At 44.8% G+C, this 21,125-nt stretch overlaps 2 protein-coding genes across 5 annotated transcripts in view; both read left to right on the top strand.

The window, feature by feature from the left end:
- The window catches only part of MGAT5 (alpha-1,6-mannosylglycoprotein 6-beta-N-acetylglucosaminyltransferase), a 148,600-nt gene that overhangs the window by 77,036 nt on the left and 50,439 nt on the right, over window positions 1–21,125 (top strand). For all 4 annotated transcript variants that reach the window (XM_070731355.1, XM_070731361.1, XM_070731370.1 and 1 more), the window contains exon 3: window positions 8,384–8,551. In XM_070731355.1, coding sequence (XP_070587456.1) covers window positions 8,384–8,551 — 168 coding nt within the window. The remainder of the gene's footprint in view (window positions 1–8,383; window positions 8,552–21,125) is intronic.
- CCNT2 (cyclin T2) overlaps window positions 1–21,125 on the top strand; it is a 365,293-nt gene that overhangs the window by 60,860 nt on the left and 283,308 nt on the right. The window lies entirely within an intron of this gene.

Consider the following 21,125-nt stretch of genomic DNA (forward strand, 5'->3'; position numbering starts at 1 on the left):
GGCAGGGCAGAATTTTTACCATCTCTTTGAAATTTGTTGAATTGGAAGGCTAGTTGCAATGGCATTTGTTTTACTGTATACCATGCTCTAAATCTCGAGTGACATTTCCCATTGTTTCATGCAGAGCCTAAACATTTATAGGAATAATCTCCACAAATAAATAAAAGATGAAAAATTCTTTTTTCCTGAGTGTTAGGACACATTGCCTCACATAATTATGCCAGTATTAACCAGATATATTAAGAAGCTGTTAGAATCAGAGGTAAGTTCCTCCCAATTTGGTCAAGATTGTCCCGCTGGTGACATTACAATGGCATCATGGTTCCAGTTCAGTGGGTGATAGTCCATTTTAAAGACTTATTTAATATAGTATGGTACTATTTCCCATCTTGAGTTACACGTGGGAAAAAAGGTAGAACATTTTTTTAAATCAAAACCTGAAGACCTACTTAATACAGCATTTAGAATCTGTAGTGAACCACAAAGATGACCTTAAAGAAATTACATGATGATTACTAGTATACATGAGTGTAACTCAAGAAAAGAAGAAAGTGTAAGAAAGAAATATAAGATCATGCCACTTTATTGTTAGGCCTTAAAATTTTTACAAACCACCGTGAGCCCAAACATTTTGTTGCTAAGCAAGACAGTTTCCGAGTGAGTTTTGCCCCAATTTACAATCTTTTTTGCCATCGTTGTTAAGTGAATAACTGCAGTTGTTAGGTTAGTAACATGGTTGTTAAGTTAATCTGTTTATCCCTTGACTTGTCAGGTGGCAAAAGGTGATCACATGACCTTGGGACATTGTAACCGTCATATATATGTGCTAGTGCCAAGCAACTGAATTTTGATCATGTCACCATGGAAATACTACAGCGGTTGTCAGACATTTTTTGAGTGCCATTGTAACTTCAGATGGTGACTAAACGAATAGTTGTAAGTCAAGGTTACCTGTTTTATGGCTTATTTCAGTAAAGTAGAATTCTGGAATTCTAATGTCCCTGTTTCCTGACAAGGCCTATGTTAAAGGGCTGACAGACTTCAACCAGATGTCAAAGGATAGTTCCCAAGCAGGAAATTAATAGAACATTTGTATTATAAGCAATGACCTCTGCATCCAAATTCTGTCTGATTATCCTTAGGAACTTTGAAATAAGCCAGTGATGGACTTTATAATATATAAGAAGCTTTCATTTCACACATTATGGATAGTACTAAAGTAAAGTATGTGCAATAAAAAAAGGAAATTAATGGCATTCAGTAAATAGTAGAAGGGCTTATCCATTATTGAGATAAGAATTGGAGAGTAGGGCATTACATGGATTTATTTAAGTCAGTACACATCATTTCCATGATGTCACTATATAAAATGGTGCAGACAACGTTCGTGTAATGAAGTTGTGAAGCAAACTGCAGTGGAAACATGCTCTGCTGCAGGAGAAATCTGTTGCATTGAAGTATAGTAAAATTAGATTTCACTGGATATGTCAGGCTGAAATCATTTGATTTGGATTCTTTGGCCTGCCACACTATATACTATTCTATTATGCATTTTCTATTGTAGGAAAATGGGAGAGGGCGATACTATGAGGTTGTTAGTATGTAGCCATAACAAATTCCTTCTTAGAAAGCTAAGGTCATCCATTGTCTCTTCTCCTGCAAGAAAGGAGATGGGTGGAATCTGCCAGCATGGCACTTAGAGATTGGATAATATGATAAACTTGTGGGTGTGGGACAAGGGCTTGAACTTTCAACTGGGTGGGGAAACCCTGGGGACTTCAGATTCAGGTTTCACCCAGATGTACTAACATGGCTCTAATAATAAATTGAGACTTGGAGGAATACTTTGATTCAGACTCCGATTTAATTTTAGATGCTATTTGGTACCCTGACAGGATATTGTTTACAAAACTGCCATCTCTTCAAGATGCTAATTAGGGATTCAGGTTCTTCAAGTAATTTCCAAGTGAGAAACTTCTGATTATGTTTAAAAGATCCGTAGTCTATCAAGTAGCAGAAAGAGTTCCTGGATAAAATCATTTTGATGAACACTGCACTCAGCAAAGTTTTGAAAGTGTAGGAGGATGTTAGAAGAATTTTGAAATAATGTTCTTTCTAGTATTAAAGAGTTGGAGGATGCATTTATAAACAACAAGGCTTAATTACTGTTTATGTATACCCTTGAGGTATGTCTACATATTTTATTTTGGTCTCTGTATCTATAAAAGAGTTTAGGACAGTGATGGTACGTGCAACAGTTGACGTGCGGAGCTATATGTGAAGGCACGCAAAGCGTCACCCTATGTCAGCTTCATCCAGCTGATTTTCGGCCTTCTTTTCGGCTGTTTTCGCTCTCACTATAGCAAAAACAGCCCAATGGGACAACCAGAAGTTTACTTGTGTGTTAGGCCTACACTTCTTTTTTGCTGTCAAAGGTCTTCAGGAACTTCTTTGGCTTTGGACAGTTGCAGCCAGGCCTCTCACATCTTGGCCCATTTCTTATGTATCCAGAAGGCTTTCCTGAAGGCCTGTGTAGCCGATAACAGAGCTCCGGATCGTCCTTGTCAAAAAAGGTTCACCATCACTGGTTTAGGAATTACTTGGACATACAAACATAATAGCAGTAGCATTAGCACCTAGACTTATATATCACTTCATAGTACTTTACCGCACTCTCTGAGTGTTTTACAAATGTCAGTGTTTTGTCCCCAACAATATGAGTCTTCATTTCACTGACCTTGGAAGGATAGAAGGCTGAATAAATCTTAAGCTGGCGTGGATTTAACTGTTGGCAGTCAGCAGAATTAGCCTGCAATGCTGCATTCTAACCACTGTGCCACCATAACTCTAGAAGCAGATACAGTGATCCCCCGCTCGTTGCAAGGGTTCCGTTCCAGGACCCCCCCCGCAACGAGCGGGTTTTCGCGAAGTAGCACTGCGGAAGTAAAAACACCATCTGCGCATGCGCAGATGGTGTTTTTACTCCCGCAGCGCTAGCGAGGAGCCGAAGATTGGGGGCGGCGCGGCTGTTTTAAAACGTCGCCGCCGGCATGGGGGGCTTCCTAGCAGCCCCCCAACCCGGGTTGGGGTCCGGGGGGTGCTGGCAAGCCCCCCATGCCGGCGGCGACATTTTAAAACAGCGGCGCGGCTTTCCAATGAGTCCCGAAGACAAACGTCAAACTTCCGCGTTTGTCTTCGGGACTCATTGGAAAGCCGCGCCGCTGTTTTAAAATGTCGCCGCCGGCATGGGGGGCTTGCCAGCACCCCCCGGACCCCAACCCGGGTTGGGGGGCTGCTAGGCGGCTTGCCAGCACCCCCCCGAACCCGGGTGAGCAGCGAGCGAACGGCGGGTGGCCGGGCGAAGGGCGGGCAGGGCGGGCGAGCGGGTGCTGGGGAGGGCTTCTCGCTCTCCCGCCAGCAAGAGGGGGAGCAAACGGCGTGGGCAGGCTGCGGACAAGCCGTTCGCTCGGGCCGCTTCCCAGCTGAGTACTCAGCTGGGAAGCGGCCCGAGCGAACGGCGTGGGCGGGAGAAGGGCGCGCGAGCCGCAGGCGCGGGGGCAGGCAGGCTGCGGACAAGCCGTTCGCTCGGTCTGCTTCCCAGCTGCTGGGAAGCGGCCCAAGCGAACGGTGTGGGCGGGAGAAGGGCGCGCGAGCCGCGGGCCCGCGGGCAGGCAGGCTGCGGACAAGCCGTTCGCTTGGGCCGCTTCCCAGCTGAGTACTCAGCTGGGAAGCGGCCCGAGCGAAGCGGCAGCAGCGAGGAGTTTGCGTGGGCGGTGGGGAAACTCCTCGCTGATGCCCGCCAAGAGGGGGAAGACCTAGGGAAGCCGCCCAGCAGCTGATCTGCCCAGCGCCATCTACGCATGCGTGCCCATAGAAAAAAAGGGCACGCATGCGCAGATGGTGTTCTGACTTCCGGGTTCAAAAATCGCAAATTAGCCTGTTCGCAATGGTCGGGGATGCAATAACCGGGGGATCACTGTAACTTATTTTAAATGTGGACCAATCTTTAGTTGAAATAGTTCAATAATACAGTATGAGTATTGCATGAAGAATGGTCCACATTCTTCATGCAATTCCGGTGCAGAGCAATGCCAGCTGGAAGCGCGTGACCCCAGGGAACATGCTTTTTTTGCCGCAGGGAGTAGGACGCGTATCCTACCTGGCACTTGTACCGGTACCTCCATCACATTCCTTGGTGTTATGGCCAGGGCAGCCCTTTCTATAGGAAAACATCTCATGAGTTCAATCAAACTTCTTGAACTCACAAAACATTTTCTTTTAGAACAGGCTGCCCTGGACACAATGCCAAGGAACGCGATGAAGTTACTGATACAAGTGTCAGGTAGGATACGTGTCTCACAGTGGGGCGCAATTTGGGGACTACAGTCACTGTGGAGAGTTGCGGGGTGCAAAATGTTTACTTCTTCCTGACGACAAAATAATTTGAGAAGCACTGCCTAAGAACAAGAAGTATCATTTTCTGTTTCAGCTTAAGACAAGGTTCGACAAACCCAGGCGCCTGGTCGCCAGTGGCGCCTAGAAAATGTTGTCTGGCGCCTAGAGCCGCCTGGGCAGGGCGCTGCGGTGCCTCTGACCTCTCCGCTCCTGCCCGATGCCGGGGTTTCTGGCGCTCTCCTGCTGGGTCCCAAAGAAGGCAGGCAGGAAGGAGAGCTCCATTCTTCGCGCCTTTTTCCCGCCTTCCTTCTTTGGAGCCCAGCAGGAGAGCGCCAGAAACCGCGGCATCGAGCAGGAACCGGGAGGTCGGAGGCACCGGCACGGCAGCGCCCGCCCAGCTGAAGGTTCCCTGTCGCCATCGGCAAGTGTCCTTTGGGGCCCGGCGGGAGGGCACTGGCGGTGGGAGCGGGGGGGGGGGCCGCGGCTGCAGCGGCACAGGCAGTCGCGGGGAGATGGCGGGGGGAGCGGGGGGCGGCTAAAGCGGCCCCGGGCACCGTTCCCTGTACGCTTTTCCAGGGGCGCGCAGGGAGCCGCGGCCACCCGCCCGCCTACCGGATTTCCCTCCGCGCGGCTGGGGAGGTGGATTCGCCGCCCCCGCCAGCCCGATCTCCCTCCAGTGGCTGGTGACGTAGTTCTACCGCCCTCGCCAGCCTGATCTCCCTCCGTGGGGGGGTGGGGGGCGACGAACCGACGACCGGGGGCTGTCCGTCCGTGTTGGGTGGTGCAGGGCAGGCACAGGCAGCCCCAGGGGAGAACAAGGGAGGGAGAGAAAGGAAAGAGAGAGTAAGGGAGGGAGAGAAAATTGAATGAAGGAGGGAGAGAAAGAAAGAGTAAGAAGCAGAAAGGATAGAGAAAAAGGAAGAGAAAGGGAGGGGGAGAAAGGAAAGAGGGAGGAAGGGGGGGAGAGAAAATTGAATGAAGGAGGGAGAGAAAGAAAGAGTAAGAAGTAGAAAGGATAGAGAAAAAGGAAGAGAAAGGGAGGGAGAGAAAGGAAAGAGGGAGGAAGGGGGGGAGAGAAAATTGAATGAAGGAGGGAGAGAAAGAAAGAGTAAGAAGTAGAAAGGATAGAGAAAAAGGAAGAGAAAGGGAGGGAGAGAAAGGAAAGAGAGAGAAAGGGAGAGAAAGGGAGGGAGAGAAAATTGAATGAAGGAGGGAGAGAGAGAAAGAAAGAGTAAGAAGTAGAAAGGATAGAGAAAAAGGAAGAGAAAGGGAGGGGGAGAAAGGAAAGAGGGAGGAAGGGGGAGAGAAAGAAGATATGAAGGAGGGAGAAAAAGAAAGAGAGATAGGAAGGAAAGAGGGAGAGAAAGGAATGAGAGAGAAAGGGAGGGAGAGAAAGGGAATGAAAGAGGGAGAAGGGGTGAGAGATAGAAAGGATAGACAGAAAGGGAGAGAAAGGAAAGAGAGAAAGGGAGGGAGAGGAAGGAAAGAGATGAGAGAGGAAGGAGGAGACAGAGGGGGTGAAAGCGATGTCAGGTGGAGACTCGGCAAAAAACCAAGTTTGCTTAAAAAAAATTCTGGCTCCTAAATTTTTTGGCTGGCTCCTAGATTCTGAACAACTTTGTCGACCCCTGGCTTAAGATAATTTTGAATAAAGATGCAAACTTATTTCCTCCTCCTGTATTGGAACAAGAAGAAGAATTATGCTGACCCATGATTATTTATAGTCCAACTTGGAAAAAAATGCTTTCTGGCTCCTAAATGGGATCAGTGCTGATTTATATAAATTTGTGTTCCTTTTGCTATTGGTTTTTACTTTCTAACCTTTCTGCTTATTTTGCCAATTATTTTTAAAACTTAGTGGTTTTCCCTTGTTTTCTCTCAACAACTGTTCTTTTTTCCCCCTCTATCCCATCTTATCATCATGAAATCTTTCTTATTTGCAACATCCCTGAATAGACCTGCCTGCAGGTCAGGGCTTTAGAACAAGTGCCCAATTGTTGCTTTTCCCTTTTGTGTCTTTTTCTGACAAGTTTCTGTGACCATTGTGTATGCATTTGCTTGAAAAGGTGGAGGTCACCATCCGTAGAAGCAGGCCTGTTGCACTGCTTTTGTTATCCGTGTAACATTAGTGCTTGTTTTGTAAGGCATGGTAGAACCTCAATGACACCATGTACCAAGACTTACATTCTGCTAAATATTGCAGATTGGCCAGAATTTGCGCTAACTTGTCCTTGGAGAGAATATATGTAATGTCTATTGATGTGCCACATTTCTCTTCACAAGGATCCATAATTTATTCTTTTTGAGCCTGAAAAGAAATTTCAGTTAGATAGTAGATGCTAAAAGCTGTTCTGAAAGCAAAGGTTTTGTGCCTTAATTCTGTACAGCAAGGGAAACCAAATATATTATTGAAAATGACACCCCATCTAAATTTTAACTTCATTTGCCTTGTGGTTTCTTTAGCTATAATTTTGTTAGCTATAATTGTCAGACTGTTGGTTCTGCAGAAGTTTTCAGTAACAAGGAAGCAAGAAATTTTGCTTGTTAGAAAAATCTCCTTTGGGAAATTGCATTTATTGTCAACACTGGAGTTTCTGCAGGGGAAAAAAATCATTTGAAGTCATTTTTGTCAAAAGGTTAAAAAAAGTCAGACATATGATTTCTACCATTGCCATCACCCCTGTTATTGTTATGCACAGTGGCATTGTACAGGTAACCCTCACTTAACAGCAATAATTGCTACTAAATGATACATAAAACACAATGTTGTTTGACCCAGCTGCTTAGTGGTGGCAGTTCTGGCAAGTCTCAGGTTACCGTCATTAAGCAGGGACCCTGCGCGTTGTAAAGAGACCTCATGTTATTACATTTTCCAAGTTTATGTTGACTTCCCCATTGACTTTGCTTGTGAGAAAGGGAAGGACCCAAATCGCAATTACACGGGATGCTGTAGCAGTTGGTAAATCTGAGCCAAATGCTGAGCACCCAGATTGCAATCATGTTTCTACAGGATTACTGTGAGGAATGGAATTTCAAGGACCATTTTAACTGACACACATTCAGCACCATCACAAATTTGAACAGTTGTATATGAGTGATCGGTTAAATGGCCACCTGTATTACTATCCACTGAATTTCTTTCAATTTAATTGCTAGAGACAATTAATGGCTCACAAACCGGTAGTTCACTTGAAAATAAATGAGTTAAAAATGTGATTAATAAACGTTTTATGTTCAGAGACATATGAAATAACTTGCCTCCTAGGGCTGTGTAAAGCCTTTGAAAGATGTTCATCATTATTATGAGAGCATAAATAAAGCCCTTTTGAATTATGAAAGCAGCTGCGTCTTCTATATTTTTAGCTTACCTTTACTTTGCTTTGAAGAAAGCCAAGCAAAGTTGATGCACGTTTAGAGATAGCTGAAAACTGTGTAAAGCAACCACATGCATTAAAAATAAGGAGATGTTTTTAATTATTAGAAAAGAAATGCTTCATAGATACTCCTGAACATTCTGAAAAACCTCCTCCAAAAACTTTGCACATTATTATTATTATTATTATTATTATTAATTAATTAATTAATTAAATTTGTATGCCGCCCCTCTCCGTAGACATCCCTCTTACACACATATTTTGGCCTTTCTATACAGTAGAATGAAAACAATCACTGCAGTTAGCATGATAAAAGGTTTGGTGTTCAAATATATAGTAAGAAACGGTATTATATTTGGTTCCATTTCAAATAGCAAAGTTATGATTTTTGTCACGATACATTCACATGGGTTGCCCTAAATGCTAATGCTGTGTGCACATGGTATATCTTTATCCTTACATTACTTAAGCAAATAAAGTGAATTGAGAACTTCTAATAATTTGCTTCAATGATATATTGCATCTTTGCTTTGAACCAATGGAAATATTGATTAGCTATTTGTTTATGTGTTTTTTTGTAATACTAATTGGTTTCCTTTCCTCTCCTGATTTAGATTTGAAGAAAACTCTTGCGGTCTTACTAGATAATATATTGCAACGTATTGGGAAGCTTGAGTCTAAGGTTGAGAACCTTGTAATCAATGGCACAGGTGCAAATTCCACAAATAGTACCACCACTGCAATTCCTAGTTCGGGAACAGCTGAAAAGCTGAATGTTGCAGGTAGGTCTAAAAACCCTTCACTTCTGCCATTTAATTTTCAACTATATAGCATAATATAAAATAGTCTAAAATAGATTTTATTATTATTATTATTATTATTATTATTATTATTATTATTATTATTATTATTATTATTTTAAAGATGGGGAGGAGGCAAAGTAAGGATGGTTCCTCAATTTACAACCATTTGGCAATTATTCAAAATTACAATAAAACAAAGGGAAGGGAGTTATGACCTGTGACCAAAGTTAGTTACAGGACTTTTGCATCAATTCACAGTCACATGATAAAAATAAGGATTTTTTATAGCAGGAACCTAATGCCAACCAAATCAGCCTTCTCTGTGATGATCAAGTCAGTAAATAAGGGGAGCCTTATTAACCTGGCGTTTAAAAGCAATAGCCCAAAACCTGGGCCGCCGTTGTTCAGCTGAGCAGGTAAATAGGTTCAGCCCAGGGGGCCAGAGCATGAAACAGGTTAAAACATTGGAATTGTGTTCCCTTTGCATGGCTCTCTCTGTCTCCCAACCATTATATCTCTTCATATCCAACACTGCTATGATGCACCCCATCCTATTCATCCCTCTGGTTTCTTAAATCCCCATCCTCAACCTCTCCTTTCAAGCTAAAATGCATCCCCACTCCAAATCACCATGCCTCCCTTCTCATATCTCCATCTAACAGGAATGCCCCATACAAATTAATCAGTGGAATGAATTAATCAGAACAATTAATCAGTTTGCCTTCAGAAGTTATGGGTGCTCCAAAACTGGAGGTTTTTAAGAAGAGATTGGGCAACCATTTTTCTGAAATATAGGGTCTTCTTGAGCAGGGAGTTGAACTTCCAAGGCCCTTCTAACTCTATTAATTGCTTTCATTCATGCTACATTCACCTGTCAGGGTTCCAAATAGTATCGAAAATTAAATCAGAGTCCGAGGCAAAGTATTCTTCAAAGTTCCAATTTCTTAGTAGTTGGCACATCTGGGAGAAATCCGAATCTAAAGCTATGAGGATTTTTCCACCCAGTTTAAAGTTCATTCCCTTGTTCTCACACCCACAAATCCATCATGTTGACCAGTCTTCTTCTGCCAACGTGTCTGTTACTCCCGCCAGCTTCTGGGCAGGTACTGAACAAAGGATGATCTTGAGAATTGTCAATTGCAAGGCTTCCAGAAATTCCCTGGCACTTTTTGGACTTGGCTTGGTCTAGAATGGTCACATTTTCCCAACCATTTTAAACTAAATCTATGTGTTCCACTTATCTTTACCATCTTGGATATTGATTCAGTACCGTATATGAAAATGAATCCTGGGCTAAATATTTTCTTCTTAAATGAAGAGAGATTCAATCAATCGGAATAGAGCTGGAAGGAAATCTTGAAGTTCTTCCACTCCAATTCCCTGCTCAAGCAGGAGACCCTATACCAGTGTCGGCAAATGTTTTTTGGTTTGCGTGCTAAAAGGAAGAGTGCGGGGGGGGGGGGGTTGCACACATGCGTGCCCCCAACATAATTCCATGTGGCCCCTTGCACATGCACACATGGCTCCCAGAACACAATGGCACGCCTGTTTTTTGCTCTCTCCAGGCTTTAGAGCCTTTCTAGGAGCATGGTTGGGAAAGGGGCCCAAGTTGGGAAATGGGTCATTTCTGGCCTCTTGTGGGGAGGCCTTTTTCACCCTCCCCAGGCTCCAAGAAAGGCTCTAAAGCTTGGGGAGAGCAAAAAAGTGGAATTTCTAGTCCAATTGGAAGTCGGCAAACGGAATGTGTGGGAGGAGGGCATTTTCACCCTCCCCGGGCTCCTAGAAAGGTTTTGGAGCTTAGGAAGGTCACAAAAACAACAACCCCAGGCTTCAGGTTTAACTGGAAGTTGGCAAATAGGCCATTTTCTGCCTCTGGAGGGCCTCCAGGGAGGGTGCAGAAGGCCATTTTTGCCCTCCCCAAGCTCCTAGAAAGGCAGAAAACAGGCCTTCTCCACCCATTCCGTAGACTGGAAACAGCCTGTTTCCCAACTCACAGAAGGCCCAAAATTCAGCTGAGCTTGTGTGCCCACCAATATGGCATGCATGCCATGTATTCACCATCATGGCCCTGTACCATTTCAGGAAATACCTCATATCCATATTTTATAACAACGAAACATTGTAAACACTATTATTTAAACACTAGTTTAAATAATAGTTTTATGTTAAAGGATATGCTTGCTTCCTTCAGCTTATATTTGGATGGCCAACCCTAACACATTACAGTTATGTACAAATTGTAAGCAAACTATAAGCAACTCTTATGGTTTGGAATTAAGCCAGTGTAAATATTTTTTTTCAAAAAATTTACCTGAAAATTTGTAATCTATTAGTACTTGGGCTTAAATTCAGAACATATGCTTTATTAAAGATTTGCTTCTGAGAGACATTTGGAAGTCAAATATTTATCTTTGGTTTAAGGGCATAACATAATAAAGATTTGCAGTGCTTGTTTGAAGTTGCATTTCCAACTATATTATTACAGCCATTTGTATTGTACATTCTGAAATACAAACGTTTATTTTCTTTTTTGATGCTGTTCAATAGTGTTTATCTATCTTATGTTAGGTGGCATATGCTCCTTTTAGGCAGTAGTAGTTCAAAACTTCTCAAGCCAAAAGATGAAACTATATTATGAAAAGCCTTCCAATGTAATGTGAACCTGGCAGCTGTGTGGTATTGCTTAAAAAAGTAATAAGGGCGTAATGAATGAGTAACATTTTCTGTTTTGCACTGTATTCCCTCAGGGCTATCTGTTCTTAGCAACATCCTGACAGCTGTTACAGCTGTGTGATTATTTAATTTATATCCTGCCTTTCATGTAGGATATAAATATGGTGGGGAAATATGTTTTACTCTCTCAGCAACTTTGTAGGTTGGCCTAAGACAGTGATAGCGAACCTTTTTTCCCTCGGGTGACAAAAGAGTGCACATGTGTGAAATAGTGTGCATGCGCGTGCCCACACCCATAATGCAACTTCCCCTCTGTGCATGTGTGCTTCCTTCCCTGCATCCCTCTGCACTCACACACACACACACACCGCCCATGTGCACAGGCCTCACTGAAGCCTCTGGGGTTCCGGTAGACCCATTGGATTATTTTTCACTGTCCCAGGGTTCAGGAGGCTTTCCTGAACCCTGGGAATGGTGAAAAATGGCCAAAAAGAAGGCCAAAAATCAGCTGGTCAGCATCCACATGTGCGCTGAAGCTGACATATAGGGCAACGCCTCATGTGCCCCCAGATATAGCTCCGCGTGCCACCTGTGGCACACATGCCATAGATTTGCCATCACTGGCCTAAGAAATAAGAATTATCGTAGCGTGACTGGTGAATTTCATGATTGGGTGGGCATTTACTTATTTATTTATTTTTATTTATTAGATTTGTATGCCGCCCCTCTCCGTAGACTCGGGGCGGCTAACAACAGTAGTAAACAGCATATAACAAATCTAATGTTTAAAATAATTAAAAACCCTTATTTAAAACCAGACATACACACAAACATACCATGCATAAATTATATAGGCCTAGGGGGAAAAGGGTAGTTTAGTTCTCCCAAGCCTGACCACAGAGGTGGGTTTTAAGGAGCTTACGAAAGGCAGTTAAACCTGGCTATCTCTTGTTACAATCCAACATCTGAGTCACTATGTCACACTGTCATCCACTTCTTTTTTTGCTTTTCCTTTCCAGAATGTGTGACACGGGGGTAAGATACACTCCTTTCCTTGCATGTTCTTTTTTCCCTCCATTCTTCTTATCACTCATGTTATCTGTAATGGCATCAGGCCCGAATCTGTTGTTCCTCCCAACTTGTGGCAGAAAAGCAGTTTGTAAGAAAAAGGAGGAAGCTCTAAAAAGAGTACAGTGATCCCTCGATTTTCGCGATCTCGATCTTCGCGAAACGCTATATCGCAATTTTTCAGAAAATATTAATTAAAAAATACTCCACTCTTCTCTCTCTCTCTTTCTTCCTCTCTCTCACTCTCTTCCTTCCTTTCTCATTTCTTTCTTTCTTTCCTTCTCTCTCTCTCTCTTTCTCTATCTCTCCCCCTCTTGCTCTCCCTCTTTTTCTCACTTTCCCTCTTTCGTGCACCGAGCGGCGGGCAGGCAGGCGGCGGACAAGCAGCGGGCGGACAAGCGGCGGGCGGGCAGGCAGGCGGCGGACAAGCGGCGGGCGGACAAGCGGCGGGCAGGCAGGCGGCGGACAAGCGGCGGGCGGACAAGCGGCGGGCAGGCGGCGGGCAGGCAGGCGGTGGACAAGCGGCGGGCGGACAAGCGGCGGGCGCGGCAGCAGCGAGGAGCCGAAGATCGGGATTTCCCCTTTGCGTGGGCGGCGGGGAAACCCCGATCTTCGGCTCCTCGCTGCTGCGGCGCTGCCGAGCAGATCAGCTGCTGGGCGGCGGAAGGAACCTTCCCTGGGTCTTCCCAGGTGCGGAAGTAAAAACACCATCTGCGCATGCGCGGCCATGGAAAAAGGGCGCGCATGCGCAGATGGTGTTTTTACTTCCGCACCACTATATTGCGAAAAATCGAGTATCGCGAGGGGTCTTGGAACATAACCCTCGCGATACTCGAGGGATCACTGTAATTGCTTTAAAAATGATGAATGAAAATAATGTTAATTGCATTACAGGATATTGATTTTAGAGGGTTTTTTCTTTAGAAACATAGTTCTTTCTTCTGTTTTACAAAGTAGAATTGTTATGGCCTTTGTCCTATTTACCATGTCTCAACAATATTTCCCCCCATCCCTTGGTTTCTTGATTTTTTTTGGTTTGTTTTTTATTTGTCAATTAGTCTGCTCACTTTTTTTCTGGTTGCCACAAAGGAGCATGTTTTCGATTTTGTTTTGTGCTGCATTCTGCAACTGGCTACTGTGGTAATTTATGTTTAATTAAGAGAAATTATACCTAAATTTTCTTCATAAATAAAATTGCTGTGCTGTAAGTTGTGATACATTTCATGTTCTTAAAGCGATGACATTAAGTGTGAGGTTTTTTATTAACTTTTCTGGCCTTCTATTAGAACTGTTGCAGCAATTTTGGAGAAAATTATTTGGAGGCCTGAAGTTGGGAGTCAGCACACAACCCAATTTATCACTATTTGATGAAATTAGGTGTGAATCTTGGAGCCATATATTTCTAAAAGCACTCACATATTTAGATTTTTAAAATGCTTAAATAAAAACTGAATATTCTTATGTAGTTTGTGTCAGATTAAGATTAAATTCCTTGGATATATATTCCACCTTTCCTCTAGCAATGCAAGATACAACACATACCGTTCCAACATTTTTTCCTTAATGTGGAACAGGTTCCACTAAGAATTAATTACAAGCTTAACTCAAACTCATCCTCACTTCTTTAACACTTGCATCACAGCATAGACATAGCAGGAAAGGATGTATGTACCTGTTGCTGATTTCAATTTTTCAGATTATGGAATCAACATCTGAATAGAGTAGAATAGAATAGAATAGGTCTCTGTTTCTGATGTGTCATGCTCCATGTGAGTTAACTATTTATAAGGTTTTCTGAAAATACCTTTTTTTCTTTTTCCTTTTTCCCCCTGAGATGAATACATCCTTTCAAACTATGCATCTTGGAGGATGGAGGGGGAAATTGATTATTGTGACATATTTAACTTACTAAGGAAGCTAATAAGGTGGGATGTAGTAGAAGAATTAAGCCTGTCTCTGTCAAGATACATAAAAAATAATCATTGCTTTGTTGAATTGCCAGTTGCTTTGTTGAATTTTTTTCCATATTGCCTTGTGATCTTTAAACTGTACAGAAATAGTGATGTGTGGAGTGAAAAAAAGAGATATTTCTGTCCTGCTAAAAAAACCGCTTGGTGATAATTATAAAAAGACTTTACACTTACTTTCTTCCATGACAGAAAAATGAGTCTTCTGCAGACTGCTCTTTGAATTACTTACAGATCATCTACTGAATGACAGGCATAGAGCACAGCCAAATTAGTAACTGTATATAGGTTCTCCATCCTGCGGTGGAACCAGCCTTCACTATGGAGTTCCTTATATCAACTTGAGGATCGAGTCAGTCAATTTAAATACTTGCTTGGATCCGCCTTAAGACCCCAGATCTGACTCTATCCTTCAAGAGGATACATGGCTGAACTCCTTCCTGAGATTACAGACAGTAGATTTTATTCTTTTTTAAAAAATTCTAATCTGTTTTAACCTTTCTTGATCCTAGATAAATTCCTATCTAGTGTTAACCTTTCCTAATTTTTCAAAATTTTACAAATTTCTTAATTAATTTTAAAATTAGCTTCATCCCCTTTTAGTCAACAGCACTTATCAGGCCTAGTTCACCAACACTTCAGAGCTGGGAATTCCATCTCACAGCTACACTGTGGCCAAGATTCTGGAGGGAGGAGAACTCGACAATCTCAACTGGTTATCATGCAAGTGCTCAGCTATGGGAATCCTGCCCCAGCCCCAAATAGCCTTTTAAAGTGCCATAGGCACTGCTAAACTCAATTTGCATCGCGCGGCAAAACTAATAGTAATCTAGATGGCAGAGCAGCCATGTGGTCGGCTGGAAGTGTTTTGCCCCCTCCTACCAGCTGAAGAGCCACAGTCTTTGTTTAACTCATATGGCTCTACGCAGTCTTTGTTTAACTCATATGGCTCTATGCAGCACAGCAGCACATGACTGACCGGAAAAGACCAGACCTCTCCAGTAGACCTCCCTTGGGCCCTGCCGGCAAGTCACAATCCCCCCTCCTGGGCAGCTCCTCAGCAGTAGGCACCATTGGAGTCTCTTGTGGCACACAATTGATTACCAGAGCCGGCCGCAGAGAAAGGTTCAGACGTGAGCCCTAGCATCGCCAGTGCATCTTGGATGCAGAAGAGCCAGCATATTCCCACAGGTCACTGAACCAATCAGGAAACTGCACGCTAAAAGGAAAAGGAGGGGAAAAGGAGATATGGGCTGAGTGAAACGACAGAGGCTTAATCGACCTGCAGATTGGCCGGCATTGGACCATGTGGAATCACAGGAGATGGCCATTTTAGTACTTCCACATGGACTCACTGAATGCATCCATCTTGGAGCCATCTCAGGGGAAGGAGCCACACCCCAGCTCCAAAGAGGGGAAATAAATAAATGAAAGAAGAATAGGGAGTGTCCCGATCCTCAACAGATCCGTCCCCCTCCCAGTCAGAACCTTCCCAGTCACATGGGTCTCGCAAAGAGTCATCAAAGGCCACAGAGTAGGCAGAGGAGAGACACCACAGGGCGTTACAGAGGATCTGGGCCAAGGCTGCTGTAGAAGCAGCACAGAATAGTGGTTACCATGTCTTCTGCCGGGCTCAACGGCACGAGCCCCAAATTAGGTGCAAAGGTATGAATTCAAACACACACACTTGAAAATTCAAGAACACAGTTTTTATCAAAAATAAAAGAAAAGCAAAACACCCTTTTTGCAGTCAAAGGGCACACTTTCAAAGCAACAGACCTAAAGGCAATGAAAAGCAATAAAAAAACAAAGCAATTAGCAAGCAGCTGTGAAAACATCATAACTACCCTTCTTCAACCGTTGGCAACTCACACACTTGACTATGGTTTAGTTTCAAAGTCCTGGGAACGATGCAAAGAGAATCCTTGAGACGAAAGCCACTTCCTCTTTCTCCAAATAGATAATATTCCACACTCAGAGGCCGGCTGCTGCCCATTTAACAGCAGCCCTAATTAGTTGAACCACACCCAACAACAGGTGAACTCTCTTATCTCTTGTAATACCTACGTAGCTGCTCTTTTCTATTCATTGCCCTGCGGCTGTGTACGTCAATGAATTCTTCTTCATCTGAGTCCAGCGAAGATAAGGAGGAGGATGAATTGCTCCCTAATTGGCTGTCTGCCAGGCCCCCCTCTGAGGATCCCAGTTCACATTCACTCCCTGTGTCTCTGTCAGCAGCAGACGGCAGTAACACTAGCCTCTGACACTGCGAAGATTCACCCCCATCCACCCCCACAGTCCTTGGGGCAGGAGATAGCCCAGAGCCAACCACAACACCATGGATGCCAGCATGACAGGATGGGGAGCCCATGTCCAGGGAGCAATGGCTCAAGGTCAATGGTCCTCTCATGAAGTCTCCCACTCAATCAAATGGTTGGAGTTGAAGGTGGTCCACCTGGCTCTAAAACATTTCCTACACATCATCACAGAACACAACGTCCTGTTTTGACAGACAATACATCGACAAAGGCTCACATCAATCGTCAGGGGGGCACGTGATCCAAATCTCTCCAAGCAGAAGACTGAGTCTGTGGGCAGAAAGACATCTTCTATCATTGACCATAGACCACATATCGGGGCACTGCAACTCACAGGCAGACTGGCTAAGCTATTCATGGGTGGACCAAGCAGAGTAACAGTTTCTTCCTTCCATCCTTCCGAGGTGGGTAAAATGAGGACCCGGATTGTGGGGGCAATAGCCTAGCTCTGTTAAAAAAGTGCTATTGCTAACATGTTGTAAGCCGCCCTGAGTCTAAGGAGAAGGGCGGCATAAAAATTGAATGAATGAATGAATGAATGAATGAATGAATGAATGAATGAATGAATGAATGAATATTCCACCAGATCACCCAACATTTTGGATGACTCCTAGTTGTCCTCTTCGCCACACACATCAACATACAACTACCCAGGTTTTTCTCTCGCTTCCCTTCCCAGGGAGCAGAATAGACAAATGCGCTTCGGAGCCTGTGGCCACAAACTCTCCTATATACATTCCCTCCATTTCCAGTGATTCCGCAGCTACTGCATAAGCTCCAGATGGAACAGGCAGATCTGATCCTAGTGGTCCTTTCTGGCCTCGGTGAGCATGGTTTGGCCAGCCATGGCAGTTGCCCCCTTAGGAGAACATGCTTTCACAGGGAACATTGCTTCACCCAGACCCTGCTTGATTGCAACTGACCACATGGAAATTGAAAGGCATTATCTAACATGACAGGACTATGACCAGGATGTCATTTTAATCATTCGGGCATCTCGGCGCCCCTCCACTGATCGCATGTATAATGCCGAATGGAAGAACTTTTGCGAATGGTGCACTAAGAACAAGCTTTCTCCAGTGCACATCTCTCTTCCAAAGGTCCTAAGATTCCTGAAGGATGGCCGTGACTGGAGTCTGTCTCCCAACATCCTTTGCAGGCAAGCGGCAGCACTCTCATCAGTTCTGTCATTCGACTAGGGCAAATCACTTTTGCAATTTCCAGCGTTTTAGACATAAGAACATAAGAAGAGCCATGCTGAATCAGGACAAAGCCCATCGAGTCCAGCATTGGGTGTCACACAGTGGCCCACCAATTGTCCTTGGGGATCTTGAGCAGAAAGCGAAGGCAAGACCCTCCCTTTCCCTTGACCCCCAACAAATGGTACTCAAGGGAATCCTGCCTGCCTCAACCAACATAGAGGCGGCACGTGGACATCCGTTTCAATAACCACCAATACACTTGGCATCCATGAATCTGTCTAATCCTGCCTTGAAGTTATCAAGGCTGACAGCTGTCACGACCTCTTCTGGAAGTGAATTCCATAAACCAATGACCCTCTGGGTGAAGAAATATTTCCCTTGATTTGTCCTCACTTTCTTACCTATGAGCTTTAGGAAGTGCCCCCTTGTCCTATTATTGTGTGATAGAGAAAAGAATTTTTCTGTATCCACCTTTTCTATTCCATGCATGATTTTATACACTTTGATCAAGTCACCCCTTAAGCGCCGTCTTTCAAGGCTGAAGAGACCAAGGCATTGCAACCTGGTATCATAAGGGAGGTGCTCCATTTCCTTATCATTCTTGTTGCCCTTTTTTGCACCTTTTCCAGTTCCATTATATCCTTGAGGTGCAGTGACCAGAACTGTACACAGTACTCCAAGTGTGGTCTCACCATCGATTTTCTCAGAGGGGCTACGAATCTTCATCCTCTGGCAGTACATCGTTATCCCACCTGGAACCTTCGCCAAGTGTTGGCATCCTTTACAGGGCCTTCCTATGAACTGCTACGGGAGGCATTTTTCAGGCACCTATGCATTAGGCATTCTTGGTGGCAGTCACATCAGCAAGACATATGTCAGAACAGTCAGCGCTCTCAGTCAGAGGAGATCTATGTATTTTCCAACCAGATAAAAGTGACTCTCAGACTCGACCCCTCATTTCTTCCAAAGGTGAACTCGGTCTTCCATCACTCTCAGGAACTCATCCTTCCTTCCTTCTGCACCCATTCTGTTCACCCAAAGAAGAAATGCTGGCATATGCTAGACACTAGAAGATCTATCTGAATTGCACAACAATGTTGAAAAGAGTGACTTACAACCATTTTTCACCCAATCATTGCAGCATCCCTATAGTCACATGATCATAATTCAGATGCTTGGCAACTGGTTCATATTTATGAAAGTTGTAGCTAACTTAGCAACAGAAATTTTGGGCTTAATTGTGATGGTAAGTCAAGGACTACTTGTACGTTGAATTATACTGTGATAAAAGTTTAATTCAAAGTACAAGTAGTTCTTGACTTACCACCACATAGGAACTCTCATAGAGCTGACTGCTGCATTTTGCACTCTTCCAAATAACAATATAAAGTGTTGAGTCATTGTAGTGCTATCAGAAGTAGCCAGGGCAGCTCCTCCAGGAATGGATGCAGCAGATAATGCTCGTATGGTTTCCATTTGGCAATAGCCATGTGTTTAGGAGACCTGCCAAGATCTGGACTTGCTCCATCAGGAAGTCTTCAGTTTGTGGGTTGTCATCTTCTTCCTGTTAGAAGTAGAAACATCAAGCAAGATGTACATAAATTCCATTTAAAAGTGTTTTAGTATAAAAACAAGTGTGGGGTTTTTTGTAAAAAAAACTTTACACTTTTTATTTCTACAGCTATCACCTCTTAACTTTCTAACCTGTGGTATTTTTACATAAAGCCTAAAATGTTTGATATATTTAAGGGAAATAGGGAGCTTAGAAAGGTGATTCCAAATGTTTGGGTTGACATTCCCATCTTAAGAGAGTTTTCATACTTCTGTAACTGTCAACGGAGCAACTATTAATAGAGCAAGCCAAAATTAGATATTACTACAGAGCTACAGAGCAAAGTTCTGCTGGAAAAAAATCTATATTAAGAATAGAATTGGGTGTAGAGAATTATTGCTTCTTTACCATGATTATTGCTACACAAGGATTGAAATAAGCTTATCTGCTTTAGTTATTACTTGCATCGCATTTTATGTCGGAGTTCAGACCACCTACTACCTACTGGTAGTTCCTGGTGTTCTACCTCATTATTTGATTTTTTTTCAAGCATTCCTGCTAAGCAAAAGGATATACAGTGGTACCTCAAGATACGAACCCCTCGTCTTACGAACAACCCGAGATACGAACCCGGGGTTCAGAAAAAGTTTGCCTCTTCTTACGAACTTTTTTCGTGTTACGAACGGCAAACCCGAACTTCCGGGTTTGGCATTCCAGAGGCTGCTGGGAAGCCCGGCTGTCACCTTTTAAAACAGCCAGGGGGCTTCCCAGTTGCCTCCCGGAGCCAAACCCGGAAGTTCGGGTTTGGCGTTCGGCTTGGAGAGGCTGCTGGGAAGCCACCCGGCTGTTTTAAAATGTGACAGCCGGGCTGCGGGGCTTCTCGGCGGCAGCGGCAGGTACGTAAGACGGAAAACGTTCAGGAGGCCGCTTTGGGTTTTTGGCTGGGAGGGAGGGCAGGAGGTCCGACGCTGGGGGAGGGAGTCAGGAAGGTCCTCCTGCTCCCCCGCTCAGCGAAAAACACAAAGACGGTCTGCCATCGCATGACAGGCAGGGCGGAGCAGCGTGGAGCAAAGGGAGTCTGAAACCGCCAGCAGCTTCAGTTTCCCATTGCTCCGCGGGCGGCGGCAGACCGCCTTTGTATTTTTGGCTGGGGGGGGAAGCAGGAGGCGCAGGATCAGGCCGGCGGCGGGCACGGGAGAGGCAGCAGGTCTGCATCCTGGGCGGGTGGGCGGGCCGCGGGCGAGGAGGCGTGACCGAGCGGGCCGGCTCAGGCTCTGGCTAGGACGGGGCGGGCAGCGGCTGGGCGCGGCAGCAAGGGTGCGTCTGACTCGGGGCTTGCGGCGCCTGACGCTGCGGGGAACAACAGCATGGGAGGCAGGAGAGGACCAGGCAACCGGAGCAGCATTGCCGCTGCTCCCGACTTGGCTTCCCTGGCCGCCTTGGCTTCCCTGGCCGCCTGGCGCTGCGATCTTCCAATCTTCCCTTGGCGATCTTCTGATCTTCCCTGGCTTCCCTGGCCGCCTGGTGCTGCGATCAGAAGATCGCAGCGCCAGGCGGCCAGGGAAGTGGCCAGGGAAGTGGCCAGGGAAGCGGCCAAGGAAGCCAAGGGAACATCGGAAGATCGCAGCGCCAGGCGGCCAGGGAAGCCAAGGGAAGATCGCCAAGGAAAATGCCCAGCCCCCCCCCCCCCCGGAGGCGTTTTCCTGGAAGGAATGCCATCCACCACCGAGCTTTTCGTAATCTGTTTAAATTTCCTTCACTCCCCCAACATTC

This window comes from Erythrolamprus reginae, chromosome 1 (assembly GCF_031021105.1).
Source record: "Erythrolamprus reginae isolate rEryReg1 chromosome 1, rEryReg1.hap1, whole genome shotgun sequence".
NCBI classification, from domain to species: domain Eukaryota; kingdom Metazoa; phylum Chordata; class Lepidosauria; order Squamata; family Dipsadidae; genus Erythrolamprus; species Erythrolamprus reginae.